This window comes from Crinia signifera, chromosome 2 (assembly GCF_055691185.1).
Source record: "Crinia signifera chromosome 2, ASM5569118v1, whole genome shotgun sequence".
Taxonomy (NCBI): Eukaryota; Metazoa; Chordata; class Amphibia; order Anura; family Myobatrachidae; genus Crinia; species Crinia signifera.
Genome location: NC_139218.1, coordinates 7355032 through 7370462, shown reverse-complemented (window position 1 = coordinate 7370462; position 15431 = coordinate 7355032). Strand labels below are relative to the sequence as shown.

Sequence of the window (15431 nt, the reverse complement as noted above, 5' to 3'; positions counted from 1 at the left end):
GTTTACATGAATTCCCCAACTCTGACATAGAGAATATTAAAATGAATACCAATAAAAGTTACATTTTAAAATGGCTAGTGCGTTCCCCCAAACAGTTCTTTTCCTCCTCTTCTTGTAAAGTGGTCTTAGGGGAACCTGCTACTCGATGGTCCGATCTTTCCAGCACCTGGTTCCATTCATTATTTATGTCCCAGTTGACCTATGCGGATCTTTCCATTACAGATAAATAATGACGTTGTATATGTGTCCTCTTATGTAATGATGCATTACGCCAACCTTGCTCCAGGACCCTGCTGACATCTTCTGTCCTCTTGTCTTGTTTGCAGTAGAGGTTTATCGTCCCACAAAGTTGGGCTCCGCCACCCTCTCCTCCTCCCTCTCCCCCTCCGAGGCTCTGGGGATATTTGCCGATCTGCAGAGGGCTATGAAGGGCTTTGTCCTGGAGAACGACCTGCATATCCTGTACCTGGTATGAGGAAATGATAATATTCATGAGTTTGGTTATTTCTCATACGCTCTGAGGTCTCATAAACGGCTGTCCCCCGATCCAGGTCACCCCCGTGTATGAGGAGTGGGCGACTATTGACTGGTACCAGTTCTTTTGCCTCTGGGAGAAACTTCCTGTCTCAATGAAGCGCGTGGCAGAGCTGGTGGGAATCGAGGAAGGGTTTCTGGCCCGTTCCGTAAAAGGGAAAATCACAGCCAAAAATGACCGACAGCAGCGACAGATCGCTATCCACAAAAGGTGACCGGTCATAATATATCGGATATACCTAAAACTAACATTAAGTTTGATGTGTCCAGCTGTGCAAGGGTAGTATATACTCCCAGAGAGAGCAGTAGTATATGTACCTGGGTTACACTGGGAGAGAGCAGTAGTATATGTGCCTGGGTTACAGCAGGAGAGAGCAGTAGTATATGTGCCTGGGTTACAGCAGGAGAGAGCAGTAGTATATGTGCCTGGGTTACAGCAGGAGAGAGCAGTAGTATATGTGCCTGGGTTACACCAGGAGAGAGCAGTAGTATATGTGCCTGGGTTATGGCAGGAGAGAGCAGTAGTATATGTGCCTGGGTTACAGCAGGAGAGAGCAGTAGTATATGTGCCTGGGTTACAGCAGGAGAGAGCAGTAGTATATGTGCCTGGGTTACAGCGGGAGAGAGCAGTAGTATATGTGCCTGGGTTACAGCAGGAGAGAGCAGTAGTATATGTGCCTGGGTTATGGCAGGAGAGAGCAGTTTATATACAGTATGTGCCTAGGTTACAGCGGGAGAGAGCAGTAGTATATGTGCCTGGGTTACAGCAGGAGAGAGCAGTAGTATATGTGCCTGGGTTACGGCAGAAGAGAGCAGTAGTATATGTGCCTGGGTTACACCGGGAGAGAGCAGTAGTATATGTGCCTGGGTTACACCAGGAGAGAGCAGTAGTATATGTGCCTGGGTTACACCGGGAGAGAGCAGTAGTATATGTGCCTGGGTTACACCGGGAGAGAGCGGTATTGTATGTACCTGGGTTACAGCAGGACAGAGCGGTAGTATATGTGCCTGGGTTACAGCGGGAGAGAGCGGTAGTATATGTGCCTGAGTTACAGCAGGAGAGAGCGGTAGTATATGTGCCTGGGTTACACCAGGAGAGAGCAGTAGTATATGTGCCTGGGCTACTGCAGGAGAGAGCAGTAGTATATGTGCCTGGGTTACACCAGGAGAGAGCAGTAGTATATGTGCCTGGGTTACACCAGGAGAGAGCAGTAGTATATGTGCCTGGGTGACAGCAGGAGAGAGCAGTAGTATATGTGCCTGGGTTACAGCAGGAGAGAGCAGTAGTATATGTGCCTGGGTTACACCAGGAGAGAGCAGTAGTATATGTGCCTGGGTTACAGCGGGAGAGAGCAGTAGTGTATGTGCCTGGGTTACACCAGGAGAGAGCAGTAGTATATGTGCCTGGGTTATAGCAGGAGTATATGTGCCTGGGTTACACCAGGAGAGAGCAGGAGTATATGTGCCTGGGTTACACCGGGAGAGAGCAGTAGTATATGTGCCTGGGTTACAGCAGGAGTATATGTGCCTGGGTTACAGCGGGAGAGAGCAGTAGTATATGTGCCTGGGTTACAGCGGGAGAGAGCAGTAGTGTATGTGCCCGGGTTACACCGGGAGAGAGCAGTAGTATATGTGCCTGTGTTATACTGGGAGAGAGCAGTAGTATATGTGCCTGGGTTACACCGGGAGAGAGCAGTAGTATATGTGCCTGGGTTACAGCAGGAGAGAGCAGTAGTATATGTGCCTGGGATACACCGGGAGAGAGCAGTAGTATATGTGCCTGGGTTACACAGGGAGAGAGCAGTAGTATATGTGCCTGGGTTACACAGGGAGAGAGCTGTAGTGTATGTACCTGGGTTACACCAGGAGAGAGCAGTAGTATATGTGCCTGGGTTACACCAGGAGAGAGCAGTAGTATATGTGCCTGGGTTACATCGGGAGAGAGCGGTAGTGTATGTACCTGGGTTACATCGGGAGAGAGCAGTAGTATATGTGCCTGGGTTAAACCGGGAGAGAGCAGTAGTATATGTACCTGGGTTACACCAGGAGAGAGCTTTAGTATATGTGCCTGGGTTACACCAGGAGAGAGCGGTAGTATATGTGCCAGGGTTACACCGGGAGAGAGCGGTAGTATATGTGCCTGGGTTACACTGGGAGAGAGCAGTAGTATATGTGCCTGGGTTACACCGGGAGAGAGCGGTAGTATATTGACGGTTTAGATGAGATTCTCCGGCTCCGATACATTTGCTGTAGATGGTAGATAAATCGCTGGCTATGTTGTATCTACAGGTTCTACACAAGTCTGGTGCTGCTGGACTTAATCAGTGAGGTCCCTTTATCGGAACTGACAAAGAAATACGGCTGCAGCCGCGGTCAGCTCCAATCCCTGCAACAATCCGCAGCTACCTATGCAGGTAAGAGACACAAAGGCAGGTGCTACCTTGTTGGGGGAGTGGCTGGAGGCAGGTGTGACTGTCGGGGGTGGGAGTGGTCAGATGTGTGAACCTGTCAGGGGGAGTGAGTGGTCGGATACTTGTTATTGTGTAGCCGGTTCTGTGTTTTGTACTGGTGACTTGTCATTGTGTAGCCGGTTCTGTGTCCCGCCCTGGTGACTTGTCATTGTGTAGCCGGTTCTGTGTCCTGTACTGGTGACTTGTCATTGTGTAGCTGGTTCTGTGTCCCGCACCGGTAACTTGTCGTTGTGTAGCCGGTTCTGTGTCCTGCACTGGTGACTTGTCATTGTGTAGCTGGTTCTGTGTCCTGCACTGGTGACTTGTCATTGTGTAGCCGGTTCTGTGTCTTGCACTGGTGACTTGTCATTGTGTAGCCGATTCTGTGTTCTGTAATGGTGACTTGTCATTGTGTAGCCGATTCTGTGTCACATCCTGGTGACTTGTCATCGTGTAGCCAGTTCTATGTCTCGCACTGGTGACTTGTCATCGTGTAGCCGGTTCTGTGTCCCGCCCTGGTGACTTGTCATTGTGTAGCCGGTTCTGTGTCCCACCCTGGTGACTTGTCATTGTGTAGCTGGTTCTGTGTCCCGCCCTGGTGACTTGTCATTGTGTAGCTGGTTCCGTGACCTGTACTGGTGACTTGTCATTGTGTAGCCGGTTCTGTGTCCCGCCCTGGTGACTTGTCATTGTGTAGCCGGTTCTGTGTCCCGCCCTGGTGACTTGTCATTGTGTAGCCGGTTCTATGTCTCGCACTGGTGACTTGTCATCGTGTAGCCGGTTCCGTGACCTGTACTGGTGACTTGTCATTGTGTAGCCGGTTCTGTGTCCCGCCCTGGTGACTTGTCATTGTGTAGCCGGTTCTGTGTTTTGCACTGGTGACTTGTCATTGTGTAGCCAGTTCTGTGTCCTGTTCTGGTGACTTGTCATTGTGTAGCCGGTTCTGTGTCCCGCCCTGGTGACTTGTCATTGTGTAGCCGGTTCTGTGTCCCGCCCTGGTGACTTGTCATTGTGTAGCCGGTTCTGTGTCCCGCCCTGGTGACTTGTCATTGTGTAGCCGGTTCTGTGTCCCACCCTGGTGACTTGTCATTGTGTAGCTGGTTCTGTGTCCCGCCCTGGTGACTTGTCATTGTGTAGCTGGTTCTGTGTCCCGCCCTGGTGACTTGTCATTGTGTAGCTGGTTCCGTGACCTGTACTGGTGACTTGTCATTGTGTAGCCGGTTCTGTGTCCCGCCCTGGTGACTTGTCATTGTGTAGCCGGTTCTGTGTCCCGCCCTGGTGACTTGTCATTGTGTAGCCGGTTCTATGTCTCGCACTGGTGACTTGTCATCGTGTAGCCGGTTCCGTGACCTGTACTGGTGACTTGTCATTGTGTAGCCGGTTCTGTGTCCCGCCCTGGTGACTTGTCATTGTGTAGCCGGTTCTGTGTTTTGCACTGGTGACTTGTCATTGTGTAGCCGGTTCTGTGTCCTGTTCTGGTGACTTGTCATTGTGTAGCCGGTTCTGTGTCCCGCCCTGGTGACTTGTCATTGTGTAGCCGGTTCTGTGTCCCGCCCTGGTGACTTGTCATTGTGTAGCCGGTTCTGTGTCCCGCCCTGGTGACTTGTCATTGTGTAGCCGGTTCTGTGTTTTGCACTGGTGACTTGTCATTGTGTAGCCGGTTCTGTGTCCTGTTCTGGTGACTTGTCATTGTGTAGCCGGTTCTGTGTCCCGCCCTGGTGACTTGTCATTGTGTAGCCGGTTCTGTGTTTTGCACTGGTGACTTGTCATTGTGTAGCCGGTTCTGTGTCCTGTTCTGGTGACTTGTCATTGTGTAGCCGGTTCTGTGTCCCGCCCTGGTGACTTGTCATTGTGTAGCCGGTTCTGTGTCCCGCCCTGGTGACTTGTCATTGTGTAGCCGGTTCTGTGTCCCGCCCTGGTGACTTGTCATTGTGTAGCCGGTTCTGTGTCCCGCCCTGGTGACTTGTCATTGTGTAGCTGGTTCTGTGTCCCGCCCTGGTGACTTGTCATTGTGTAGCCGGTTCTGTGTCCCGCCCTGGTGACTTGTCATTGTGTAGCCGGTTCTGTGTCCCGCCCTGGTGACTTGTCATTATGTAGCCGGTTCTGTGTTTTGCACTGGTGACTTGTCATTGTGTAGCCGATTCTGTGTTCTGTACTGGTGACTTGTCATTGTGTAGCCGATTCTGTGTCACATCCTGGTGACTTGTCATCGTGTAGCCGGTTTTGTGTCCCGCCCTGGTGACTTGTCATTGTGTAGCCGGTTCTGTGTCACGCCCTGGTGACTTGTCATCGTGTAGCCGGTTTTGTGTCCCGCCCTGGTGACTTGTCATTGTGTAGCCGGTTCTGTGTCCCACCCTGGTGACTTGTCATTGTGTAGCTGGTTCTGTGTCCCGCCCTGGTGACTTGTCATTGTGTAGCTGGTTCCGTGACCTGTACTGTTGACTTGTCATTGTGTAGCCGGTTCTGTGTCCCGCCCTGGTGACTTGTCATCGTGTAGCCGGTTCTGTGTCCCGCCCTGGTGACTTGTCATTGTGTAGCCGGTTCTGTGTCCCGCCCTGGTGACTTGTCATTGTGTAGCCGGTTCTGTGTCCTGTACTGGTGACTTGTCATTGTGTAGCCGGTTCTGTGTCCCGCCCTGGTGACTTGTCATTGTGTAGCTGGTTCTGTGTCCTGCATCCATGTCTTGTATCAATAACCGCGTTTCGGAACGATGCCCTGTGACCCCGTTCCCTGTGTTGCAGGCATGGTGACCGTATTCAGCAATCGCCTGGGCTGGCACAACATGGAGCTCCTCCTCTCACAGTTCCAGAGCCGTCTCACCTTTGGCGTACAGCGGGAGCTCTGCGACCTGGTGCGCTTGGATTTGCTGAACGCTCAGAGGGCCAGAGCCCTGTACAATGCCGGATTCATTACTGTCAGCGAGCTGGCAAGAGGAAATGTCACTGACGTGGAGACGGCCCTGAAGAACGCAGTGCCCTTTAAAAGGTCAGTGACCCTGTCTGCTGGGCGGGGCGGTATTCCTGTGCGTGCCCGCATCACCCATTAGTCTCATCATTAACCATTGCCGCGCCTTGCTCCATGTCCCAGCATCCTTTCTGCTGCATAGATCTGTTTTACCTGGCTAAAGATTCTAAAAATAAAAAGAGGTGATTGGTTGCTAGGGGCAACATCACATCTTGTTATTTTTAGAAGCTTTGGTAAATTTTCCCCAGTGTAATACTAATACACCCTTACAATTACAGAGACAATGTGTGTGCCATCGCTGCTCCGATCTTACTGCATAACAAATAAATTATGACACAGATGAGTAAAACGGCATAAACACTGCCAGTGGGAGCGGAAACCAATCACTGTGATAGGCAGACGGTCAGCTCTGATTTCTCCGCCTTCCGTGTAATGAACCCCAATTCGTGGCTTCAGGTGCCTAATTAACACATGGACTAGATTACTCTGTCAATTACAGATTCTTATTATCGTATTGTAATAAATAATTCCTATTAAACACATTACGTTGTCCTCCGTAGATAAGGAAGCCTCTTCCAGTTATCGGCCTCTTTCTGCTTCCTCCATCTGCTCCCTTGTTATTGTCTAGTCCATCGCACCGCAGGTAGACCTTCTTTATAATTATAGAATTGTCTCTGTGGCCCCAAAACCAACATTCGCTTTATTCTGTCAATTCACCGGTAACAATTGTGGACTTTTCCTTCCCATGATTATCCTGATTGCCAAATTCATCTCTTTTATGCTGTTATTAGTAACGCACAATTTGTGAAACTCTTTTATCTGTAAGATTCCTGCTTGGTTCCTTAGTTCTTGTGTTCCACACCAAAGCTTCTGCCGTAGCCTGCCCCCCTGTGCTGCTGTCCATCTAACCAGATCTCCTCCTTGTGTCTAGTGTCCGCAGAGCGGTGGATGAAGAGGAGGAGGCCGTACAGGAGCGGCGCCGAGCTGCCCGATGCATCTGGATATCTGGGAAAAAGGGACTGACGGAGAGAGAGGCGGCTGAGCTTATTGTAGAGGAGGCCAGGAAGCTGCTGAAGGTAGATTTGGCATTGATGGGCATCCAATGGAGTCCTGAGACCAGTTCAGACTCCCCTTCCGGTTCCTGCTCGTCTTTTGATGGCAACTCGGACCATTTAGCTGCTCAAGAGCGATCGTCGGTAAAGGCCACAACCTCTGTGAAGGAGACCCCAAAAATTAACTCCTTCCCCCAAGCAAAAAGAGGTGACCTGGGAACAGGTCCTGAGCGCGTACCAGCCTCCGGTCAGAATAAGAGGGAAGAGGCTTCTGCTGGTGCAAAGTCAGAGATATCCTCCAACAATCTTGTGGCGTATAAGGACGCAGACCATGGCGGGCACCCATCATCCTGCACAGAGATTAAAGATAAAGAGAATATCCTGGAACCTTTGTCACTAAATGATTCTGGAAGAAGACAAGGTGACAACAGAGAGGGCAGAGTAACTGATTCAGATAAGAAAACTCCGGAGATGTCCGCTGACCGAAGAGCTGCCAAAGTGACCGTGAAGACCCCACGGTGCCCACAACATGATCTATTGCGGGATTCTGCACTTAGTGCCAACTCTAACCCTATCACATCGCAGTCTGACCGTAGTAGCCATGACAACGCGGATGAGGTCATACATCCCGACAAGGGGCTGGTTAGGAAGGAGGCCGTAGGGGCGGAGAATCAGATATCACGCACAAGCGAGGCCGTGGGAGAAATCACTAACACTGAGGTATCAAGTGTCCCACAGACAGGACCACCGGTGATAACTGCAGGACCATCGCTAGTGAGCCCAGCTGGTTTAGGAAATGAGCGCTCACACAGTGGGACCATTACCACCACAAATAAAGAATGTGACCCCGCTGTCTGCATCGCAGGTTCCCCCCAGGACAGCCGCTCTCCTGACCTGTACGTAGCATCTAGGACCTTTGAGGACAGTTTCCAATTGGACACGCAGACTGAGAAGTTAATATTGCAGCAGGTGGCATCTGAGAGGGGACAGGGAGCCAGAGAGTTGGCATCTGAGCTGCCGCAACAGATCTCTGACCTGGCTGGTGCTGTGCTGCAAACGGGCTTGACGCCTGCCGAGGAGCCCAGCAGAGCGGATGCAAACCAGGAGCCGAGGAATTCCATAATGCAATCGTTAAGTGGGTCGAATGAATCCAGAGAGATCCTAAAAGGGCCAGAAATCCAGCCTGCAAATAAGGTCACGGAGAGTATTGTGCAGCCCAGACGGAGTGATCTCTCTCTGACTGATACACAACTGCAGAGCTTCTTCCAGACTGGCCCCAGCCAGGCAAATAAAGAGGAGAGCGATTCATCCCTTGTTGCCGAAACAGAACTGCTGCAAGCACAGAACCAAGGTCCGACAGGAGATGACCGTCTGGAAGGTCATCAGGTGGTAGGAACAAGCCTGAACATGAGTGATAGTTTCCTGTTTGACAGTTTCGATGAAGATCTTGGGGTCTGTAATAAACTAAATAATCCTGGTCTGCCCCAGCCACCTGGCATCGAGCAAGAAGGAAAGGTTCTTCTGAACCAGCCTGGTCTGCCTCAGCCACCTGGTATCGAGCAAGAAGGAAAGGTTCTTCTGAACCAGCCTGGTTTGCCCCAGCCACCTGGCATCGAGCTAGAAGGAAAGGTTCTCCTGATCCAGCCTGGTCTGCACCAGCCACCTAGCATCAAACTAGAAGGAAAGGTTCTCCTAAACCAGCCTGGTCTGCCTCTGCCACCTATCATCACACAAGAAGCAGAGATGGAACTCCTGAATCCGCCCAATCTGTCCTCGTCACCTGATAGCAAGGAAGAAGAGATGGTTCCCCTGAATCAACCTGGTATGCCACCTGGCATCAGGGAAGAAGAGACAGATCCCTTGAATCAGTCCGGTCCCTCGGTCAATATTATTACTGTGGGGCAGAACCAACCATCAAAGTGCGATGATCCTTCCATTATGTTCTCCCAACTTGACTCTTTCCAAATGATGGAGGCTCTTAATGATGCAGAGCTACCTCCAGCCTTAGACAGGGAAAGGGAACACAGAATTGTGGGAACCTGTCCGATGGCCACGATGGAAAAGAAACCCCAGCTGGAAATACCAGAAGGGGAGGAACTGATCAGAAATCAGGCAGACTGGTCTGATCTGTCATTCAACTTGACTCCAGGCATGCAGGACCTTCTAGATCAGTGGCCAAGTCCTACAGGTCATATGAAGCCTATCGATGACCCCAGCACATCTCGGCCTAAGCAGACTCTCTCTATTGCTGACAATAAGGAGATCAAACACATCGCTGGACCACTCTGCCCAGGTCCTCAGGACATCCCACACACACCATCTACAAGCCATCACTTTCTAGATGTTGGCCATCGGAATTCCACCCACAATGATGTCGCAGGAGCTGCAGGGACACCTGACTTTAGGCCTGACAGCAAGAATGAGCTTGTTCCCCCTACACCGCCCAGCGAGTGCGCATCTGGGAGAGTTATCGGGATGTCCTCCATCAAATCTGGACTCAAGAAGCGAAGAATAGATTCTGCAAGCTCCGTTTTGTCCATGGAGGTGGAAAAGCAGGATGAGTTTTTGGGGTTGCAGTGTACAAAACTGGACTACAGGGAGGTCCCTGGTGTTGAACCGACTAGAGACACCTCGGTTATAGATGAGGACTTCTCCTTGCAGTTGTCTCAGGACTCGTTCCCTCTGCCCTTATCCAGCGCAGAAGGTTTCAGTATCATTGATGTGGCAAGTGACCAGACTCTTTTTCAGACGTTCCTGAAAGAATGGAAGAACCAGAAGATGTTTTCCCTATCTGTGGCCTGTGAGCGTAGGACACAGCCTCCACCATCCAAGATGTGCATCGGTGGAAGGTTCAGACAAGGTGAATGTTCTTCTGTCTGGTTACAGGTGACGCAAATGGCTTGTGTAGTCTCGGTTATACAGTACATCCCCACACTGGATATATTGGGTTCCTGGGAGGGTGTAGCACAGTCCCCTGGATCAGCTGGTGTAGTCTCAGTTATACAGTACTTCTCCACACTGGATATATTGGGTTCCTGGGAGGGTGGAGCACAGTCCCCTGGATCAGCTGGTGTAGTCTCGGTTATACAGTACATCTCCACACTGGATGTGGTGGGTTCCTGGGAGGGTGGAGCACATTCCCCTGGATCAGCTGGTGTAGTCTCGGTTATACAGTACATCCCCACACTGGATATATTGGGGTTCCTGGGAGGGTGGAGCACATTCCCCTGGATCAGCTGGTGTAGTCTCAGTTATACAGTACATCTCCACACTGGATATATTGGGTTCCTGGGAGGGTGGAGCACAGTCCCCTGGATCAGCTGGTGTAGTCTCAGTTATACAGTACATCTCCACACTGGATATATTGGGTTCCTGGGAGGGTGGAGCACAGTCCCCTGGATCAGCTGGTGTAGTCTCGGTTATACAGTACATCTCCACACTGGATATATTGGGTTCCTGGGAGGGTGGAGCACATTCCCCTGGATCAGCTGATATAGTCTCAGTTATACAGTACATCTCCACACTGGATATATTGGGTTCCTGGGAGGGTGGAGCACATTCCCCTGGATCAGCTGGTGTAGTCTCAGTTATACAGTACATCTCCACATCGGATATATTGGGTTCCTGGGAGGGTGGAGCACATTCCCCTGGATCAGCTGGTGTAGTCTCAGTTATACAGTACTTCTCCACACTGGATATGGTGGGTTCCTGGGAGGGTGGAGCACATTCCCCTGGATCAGCTGGTGTAGTCTCAGTTATACAGTACATCTCCACACTGGATATATTGGGTTCCTGGGAGGGTGGAGCACAGTCCCCTGGATCAGCTGGTGTAGTCTCAGTTCTACAGTACATCTCCACACTGGATATATTGGGTTCCTGGGAGGGTGGAGCACATTCCCCTGGATCAGCTGGTGTAGTCTCAGTTATACAGTACATCTCCACACTGGGTATATTGAGTTCCTGGGAGGGTGGAGCACATTCCCCTGGATCAGCTGGTATAGTCTCAGTTATACAGTACATCTCCACACTGGATATATTGGGTTCCTGGGAGGGTGGAGCACATTCCCCTGGATCAGCTGGTGTAGTCTGTTATACAGTACATCTCCACACTGGATATATTGGGTTCCTGGGAGGGTGGAGCACATTCCCCTGGATCAGCTGGTGTAGTCTCAGTTATACACTACATCTCCACACTGGATATATTGGGTTCCTGGGAGGGTGGAGCACAGTCCCCTGGATCAGCTGGTGTAGTCTCAGTTCTACAGTACATCTCCACACTAAATATGATGGGTTTTTGGGAGGGTGGAGCACATTCCCCTGGATCAGCTGGTGTAGTCTCAGTTATACAGTACATCTCCACACTGGATATATTGGGTTCCTGGGAGGGTGGAGCACAGTCCCCTGGATCAGCTGGTGTAGTCTCAGTTATACAGTACATCTCCACACTAAATATGGTGGGTTCCTGGGAGGGTGGAGCACAGTCCCCTGGATCAGCTGGTGTAGTCTCAGTTATACAGTACATCTCCACACTGGATATATTGGGTTCCTGGGAGGGTGGAGCACAGTCCCCTGGATCAGCTGGTGTAGTCTCAGTTCTACAGTACATCTCCACACTGGATATATTGGGTTCCTGGGAGGGTGGAGCACATTCCCCTGGATCAGCTGGTGTAGTCTGTTATACAGTACATCTCCACACTGGATATATTGGGTTCCTGGGAGGGTGGAGCACATTCCCCTGGATCAGCTGGTGTAGTCTCAGTTATACAGTACATCTCCACACTGGATATATTGGGTTCCTGGGAGGGTGGAGCACAGTCCCCTGGATCAGCTGGTGTAGTCTCAGTTCTACAGTACATCTCCACACTAAAGAACCTGTAAGTAAGTAAGTTTTTGGGAGGGTGGAGCACATTCCCCTGGATCAGCTGGTGTAGTCTCAGTTATACAGTACATCTCCACACTGGATATATTGGGTTCCTGGGAGGGTGGAGCACAGTCCCCTGGATCAGCTGGTGTAGTCTCAGTTATACAGTACATCTCCACACTAAATATGATGGGTTTTTGGGAGGGTGGAGCACATTCCCCTGGATCAGCTGGTGTAGTCTGTTATACAGTACATCTCCACACTGGATATATTGGGTTCCTGGGAGGGTGGAGCACATTCCCCTGGATCAGCTGGTGTAGTCTCAGTTATACAGTACTTCTCCACACTGGATGTGGTGGGTTCCTGGGAGGGTGGAACACAGTCCCCCGGATCAGCTGGTGTAGTCTCAGTTATACAGTACATCTCCACACTGGATATGTTGGGTTCCTGGGAGGGTGGAGCACATTCCCCTGGATCAGCTGGTGTAGTCTCAGTTATACAGTACATCTCCACACTGGATATATTGGGTTCCTGGGAGGGTGGAGCACAGTCCCCTGGATCAGCTGGTGTAGTCTCAGTTATACAGTACATCTCCACACTGGATATATTGGGTTCCTGGGAGGGTGGAGCACAGTCCCCTGGATCAGCTGGTGTAGTCTCAGTTCTACAGTACATCTCCACACTGGATATATTGGGTTCCTGGGAGGGTGGAGCACATTCCTCTGGATCAGCTAGTGTAGTCTCGGTTATACAGTACTTCTCCACACTGTATATGGTGGGTTCCTGGAAGGGTGGAGCACATTCCCCTGGATCAGCTGGTGTAGTCTCAGTTATACAGTACATCTCCACACTAAATATGTTGGGTTTTTGGGAGGGTGGAGCACATTCCCCTGGATCAGCTGGTGTAGTCTCAGTTATACAGTACTTCTCCACACTGCATGTGGTGGGTTCCTGGGAGGGTGGAACACATTCCCCTGGATCAGCTGGTGTAGTCTCAGTTATGCAGTACATCTCCACACTGGATATGGTGGGTTCCTGGGAGGGTGGAGCACATTCCCCTGGATCAGCTGGTGTAGTCTCAGTTATACAGTACATCTCCACACTGGATATGTTGGGTTCCTGGGAGGGTGGAGCACAGTCCCTTGGATCAGGTGGTGTAGTCTCAGTTATGCAGTACATCTCCACACTGGATATATTGGGTTCCTGGGAGGGTGGAGCACATTCCCCTGGATCAGCTGGTGTAGTCTCAGTTATACAGTACATCTCCACATCGGAAATATTGGGTTCCTGGGAGGGTGGAGCACATTCCCCTGGATCAGCTGGTGTAGTCTCAGTTATACAGTACTTCTCCACACTGGATATGGTGGGTTCCTGGGAGGGTGGAGCACATTCCCCTGGATCAGCTGGTGTAGTCTCAGTTATACAGTACATCTCCACACTGGATATATTGGGTTCCTGGGAGGGTGGAGCACAGTCCCCTGGATCAGCTGGTGTAGTCTCAGTTATACAGTACATCTCCACACTGGATATATTGGGTCCCTGGGAGGGTGGAGCACATTCCCCTGGATCAGCTGGCGGCCACCAAGTCTCTAAATTTAATAGATGCAGACATATTGAATTTGTAAAATCTATTCAACATGCGTAAAGAAGACCAGGTGCCACCATAAAGGCAGATACGTGGTGGAATATGCTCACATCTTCTGGGGTGCTTAGAGCACCTAGTGGACATGGAGAAAAGTTTTACCCCCGTTATTGACATTTACGGACTATCCCCCCCCCCCCCCCCCAATGATTGAGGCCAGGATCGTTGTTGAACCATCACTACTCTGATCTTCCAGTTAAGTCTCCGAGCCGGGCGCAGGTCAAGGAAGACGGCCTCTCCATCCAGGGCTGGGATGACGTTCTGCTGGTGGGCCTGGCGGTGTGTTGGGGAGGGAAAGACGCCTATTACCTGTCCTTACAGCGGGAGCAGGACCCGTCAGGTATGACTCTGGATATCACTGTCCTCGTGCGGTTATTAGTATCTGTACTGGTGGTATTGCTCTAAATCAGATCTTATTGACCAACTCACAGCACAGATGGTTGTTCAGAGCTTGGCTGTCTTGTGCTATGTGGTGCAGGGCATTGAAACACAACGTCACACTTTACAAATATGTAGCCCCATGTCAGGATAAAGAGGACATGCCGGAGTACACTGTCAGCACAAAGCACATCGGCAATCAGACCAAACTCCACCATTTAACATGAAGTGCAGCTGCGGTCCTCAGAAAAATTTTAGCATTTTCCCTTTTGCTGTGTGGCACTACAAGTCTCAGCACCTCTTATTATATTCAGAATTAGAGTGTGCATTCCAGCAGCGCCCCCTTGTGGCCATATATGATGATGGATTGTGTGTAGCTAGCAGTAATCAGCTGAGATGCCTGACGTGTGTGTACTCTCTGCAGACATCAGCTCCAGCCTGGCCCCCCCTCCGCTGGACCAGAACCTGCCGGTGCAGGAGCGTCTGTGGTACCTGCAGGCCACGTTACAGCAGACACGTCCCCCCGAGGAGCAGAGCACGGTCATCATGTATAACTTCATCGAGCAGTACAAGACTCTCCTCCTGGGCTGCAAGGTCTCCATCACAGGACACTTCCAGGACCCAAAGGTTCACATAAAATAATACTATAGAGAGTGATGGACTGTCCCAGCTTCTCCGGCCGCCCTCCGTCATCCTCGCTGATGGTGCTCGGTGCCGGGGATTTGCTGGGACATATGCTGCTTGTGTCTATCGCCTGCATGATGATACAATGCCATCTCTATATGGTGTGTGACATTAGACACAGCTGCTGGGTGGGTGTGAGATCTGGTTCTGTACATGTCTTGTAATCCGTTTTTGTGTTTTTATTTTTCCATCCCAGTTCCTGCTTCACGCCATTGGCTCCATTGTGCGAGGCAGGACAGGCATGTAGTCTAGGTGTGCCAATCCAGCAATGGAAGCCCCACAGTCTGTTCTAGATGGGGCATGCCATGGCATGACTCTGTAGCGATAGCTGTTATTTGCTCCTTTTGCCATTCAAGATAATCTTATTTGCAAAACTGAGTGAAAATGGCGCACAAACAGCTTCTGCTGAGTAAAATGATATGCAGCATGCCTATATTCTGCCAGCATTGCTACCGGTGAGTGTTCTTTTACTATAACTAAATACAAACGCAGCCAAGTCAGTTAACTGAAGATATGTTAAATATTGCACCCAAAAAAAGAACAGTTGCTGTAAGCAGCGCAGGCATTTTAAGCAGGTATTTTGAGGATCTCTTACAGCAACATTGGTGCTCAAAGGGTTAATAAAAAGGTTTGCTTGGCATTTTTGTACACCTATTTTGACAAATTAAGCTGCTTCCTGGTATTAAGCTGCTTTCTGGTTACTGTTGTTTCACTGCTGCCTGGTTACTGTGGTTTCACTGCTGCCTGGTTACTGTTGATCAACTGCTGCCTGGTTACTGTTGATCAACTGCTGGCTAGTTACTGTTGTTCAACTGCTGGCTAGTTACTGTTTTTCAACTGCTGGCTAGTTACTGTTGTTCAACTGC

General features: G+C 50.5%; 1 protein-coding gene across 1 annotated transcript in view; it reads left to right on the top strand.

Annotated features, from left to right (window-relative positions):
* POLQ (DNA polymerase theta) overlaps positions 1-15431 on the top strand; it is a 69965-nt gene that overhangs the window by 25238 nt on the left and 29296 nt on the right. The window contains exons 13-19 of the mRNA XM_083171508.1: positions 327-469; positions 552-745; positions 2824-2948; positions 5726-5969; positions 6880-9860; positions 13700-13843; positions 14306-14508. Of these exons, the coding sequence (XP_083027634.1) occupies positions 327-469; positions 552-745; positions 2824-2948; positions 5726-5969; positions 6880-9860; positions 13700-13843; positions 14306-14508 (4034 nt within the window). The remainder of the gene's footprint in view (positions 1-326; positions 470-551; positions 746-2823; positions 2949-5725; positions 5970-6879; positions 9861-13699; positions 13844-14305; positions 14509-15431) is intronic.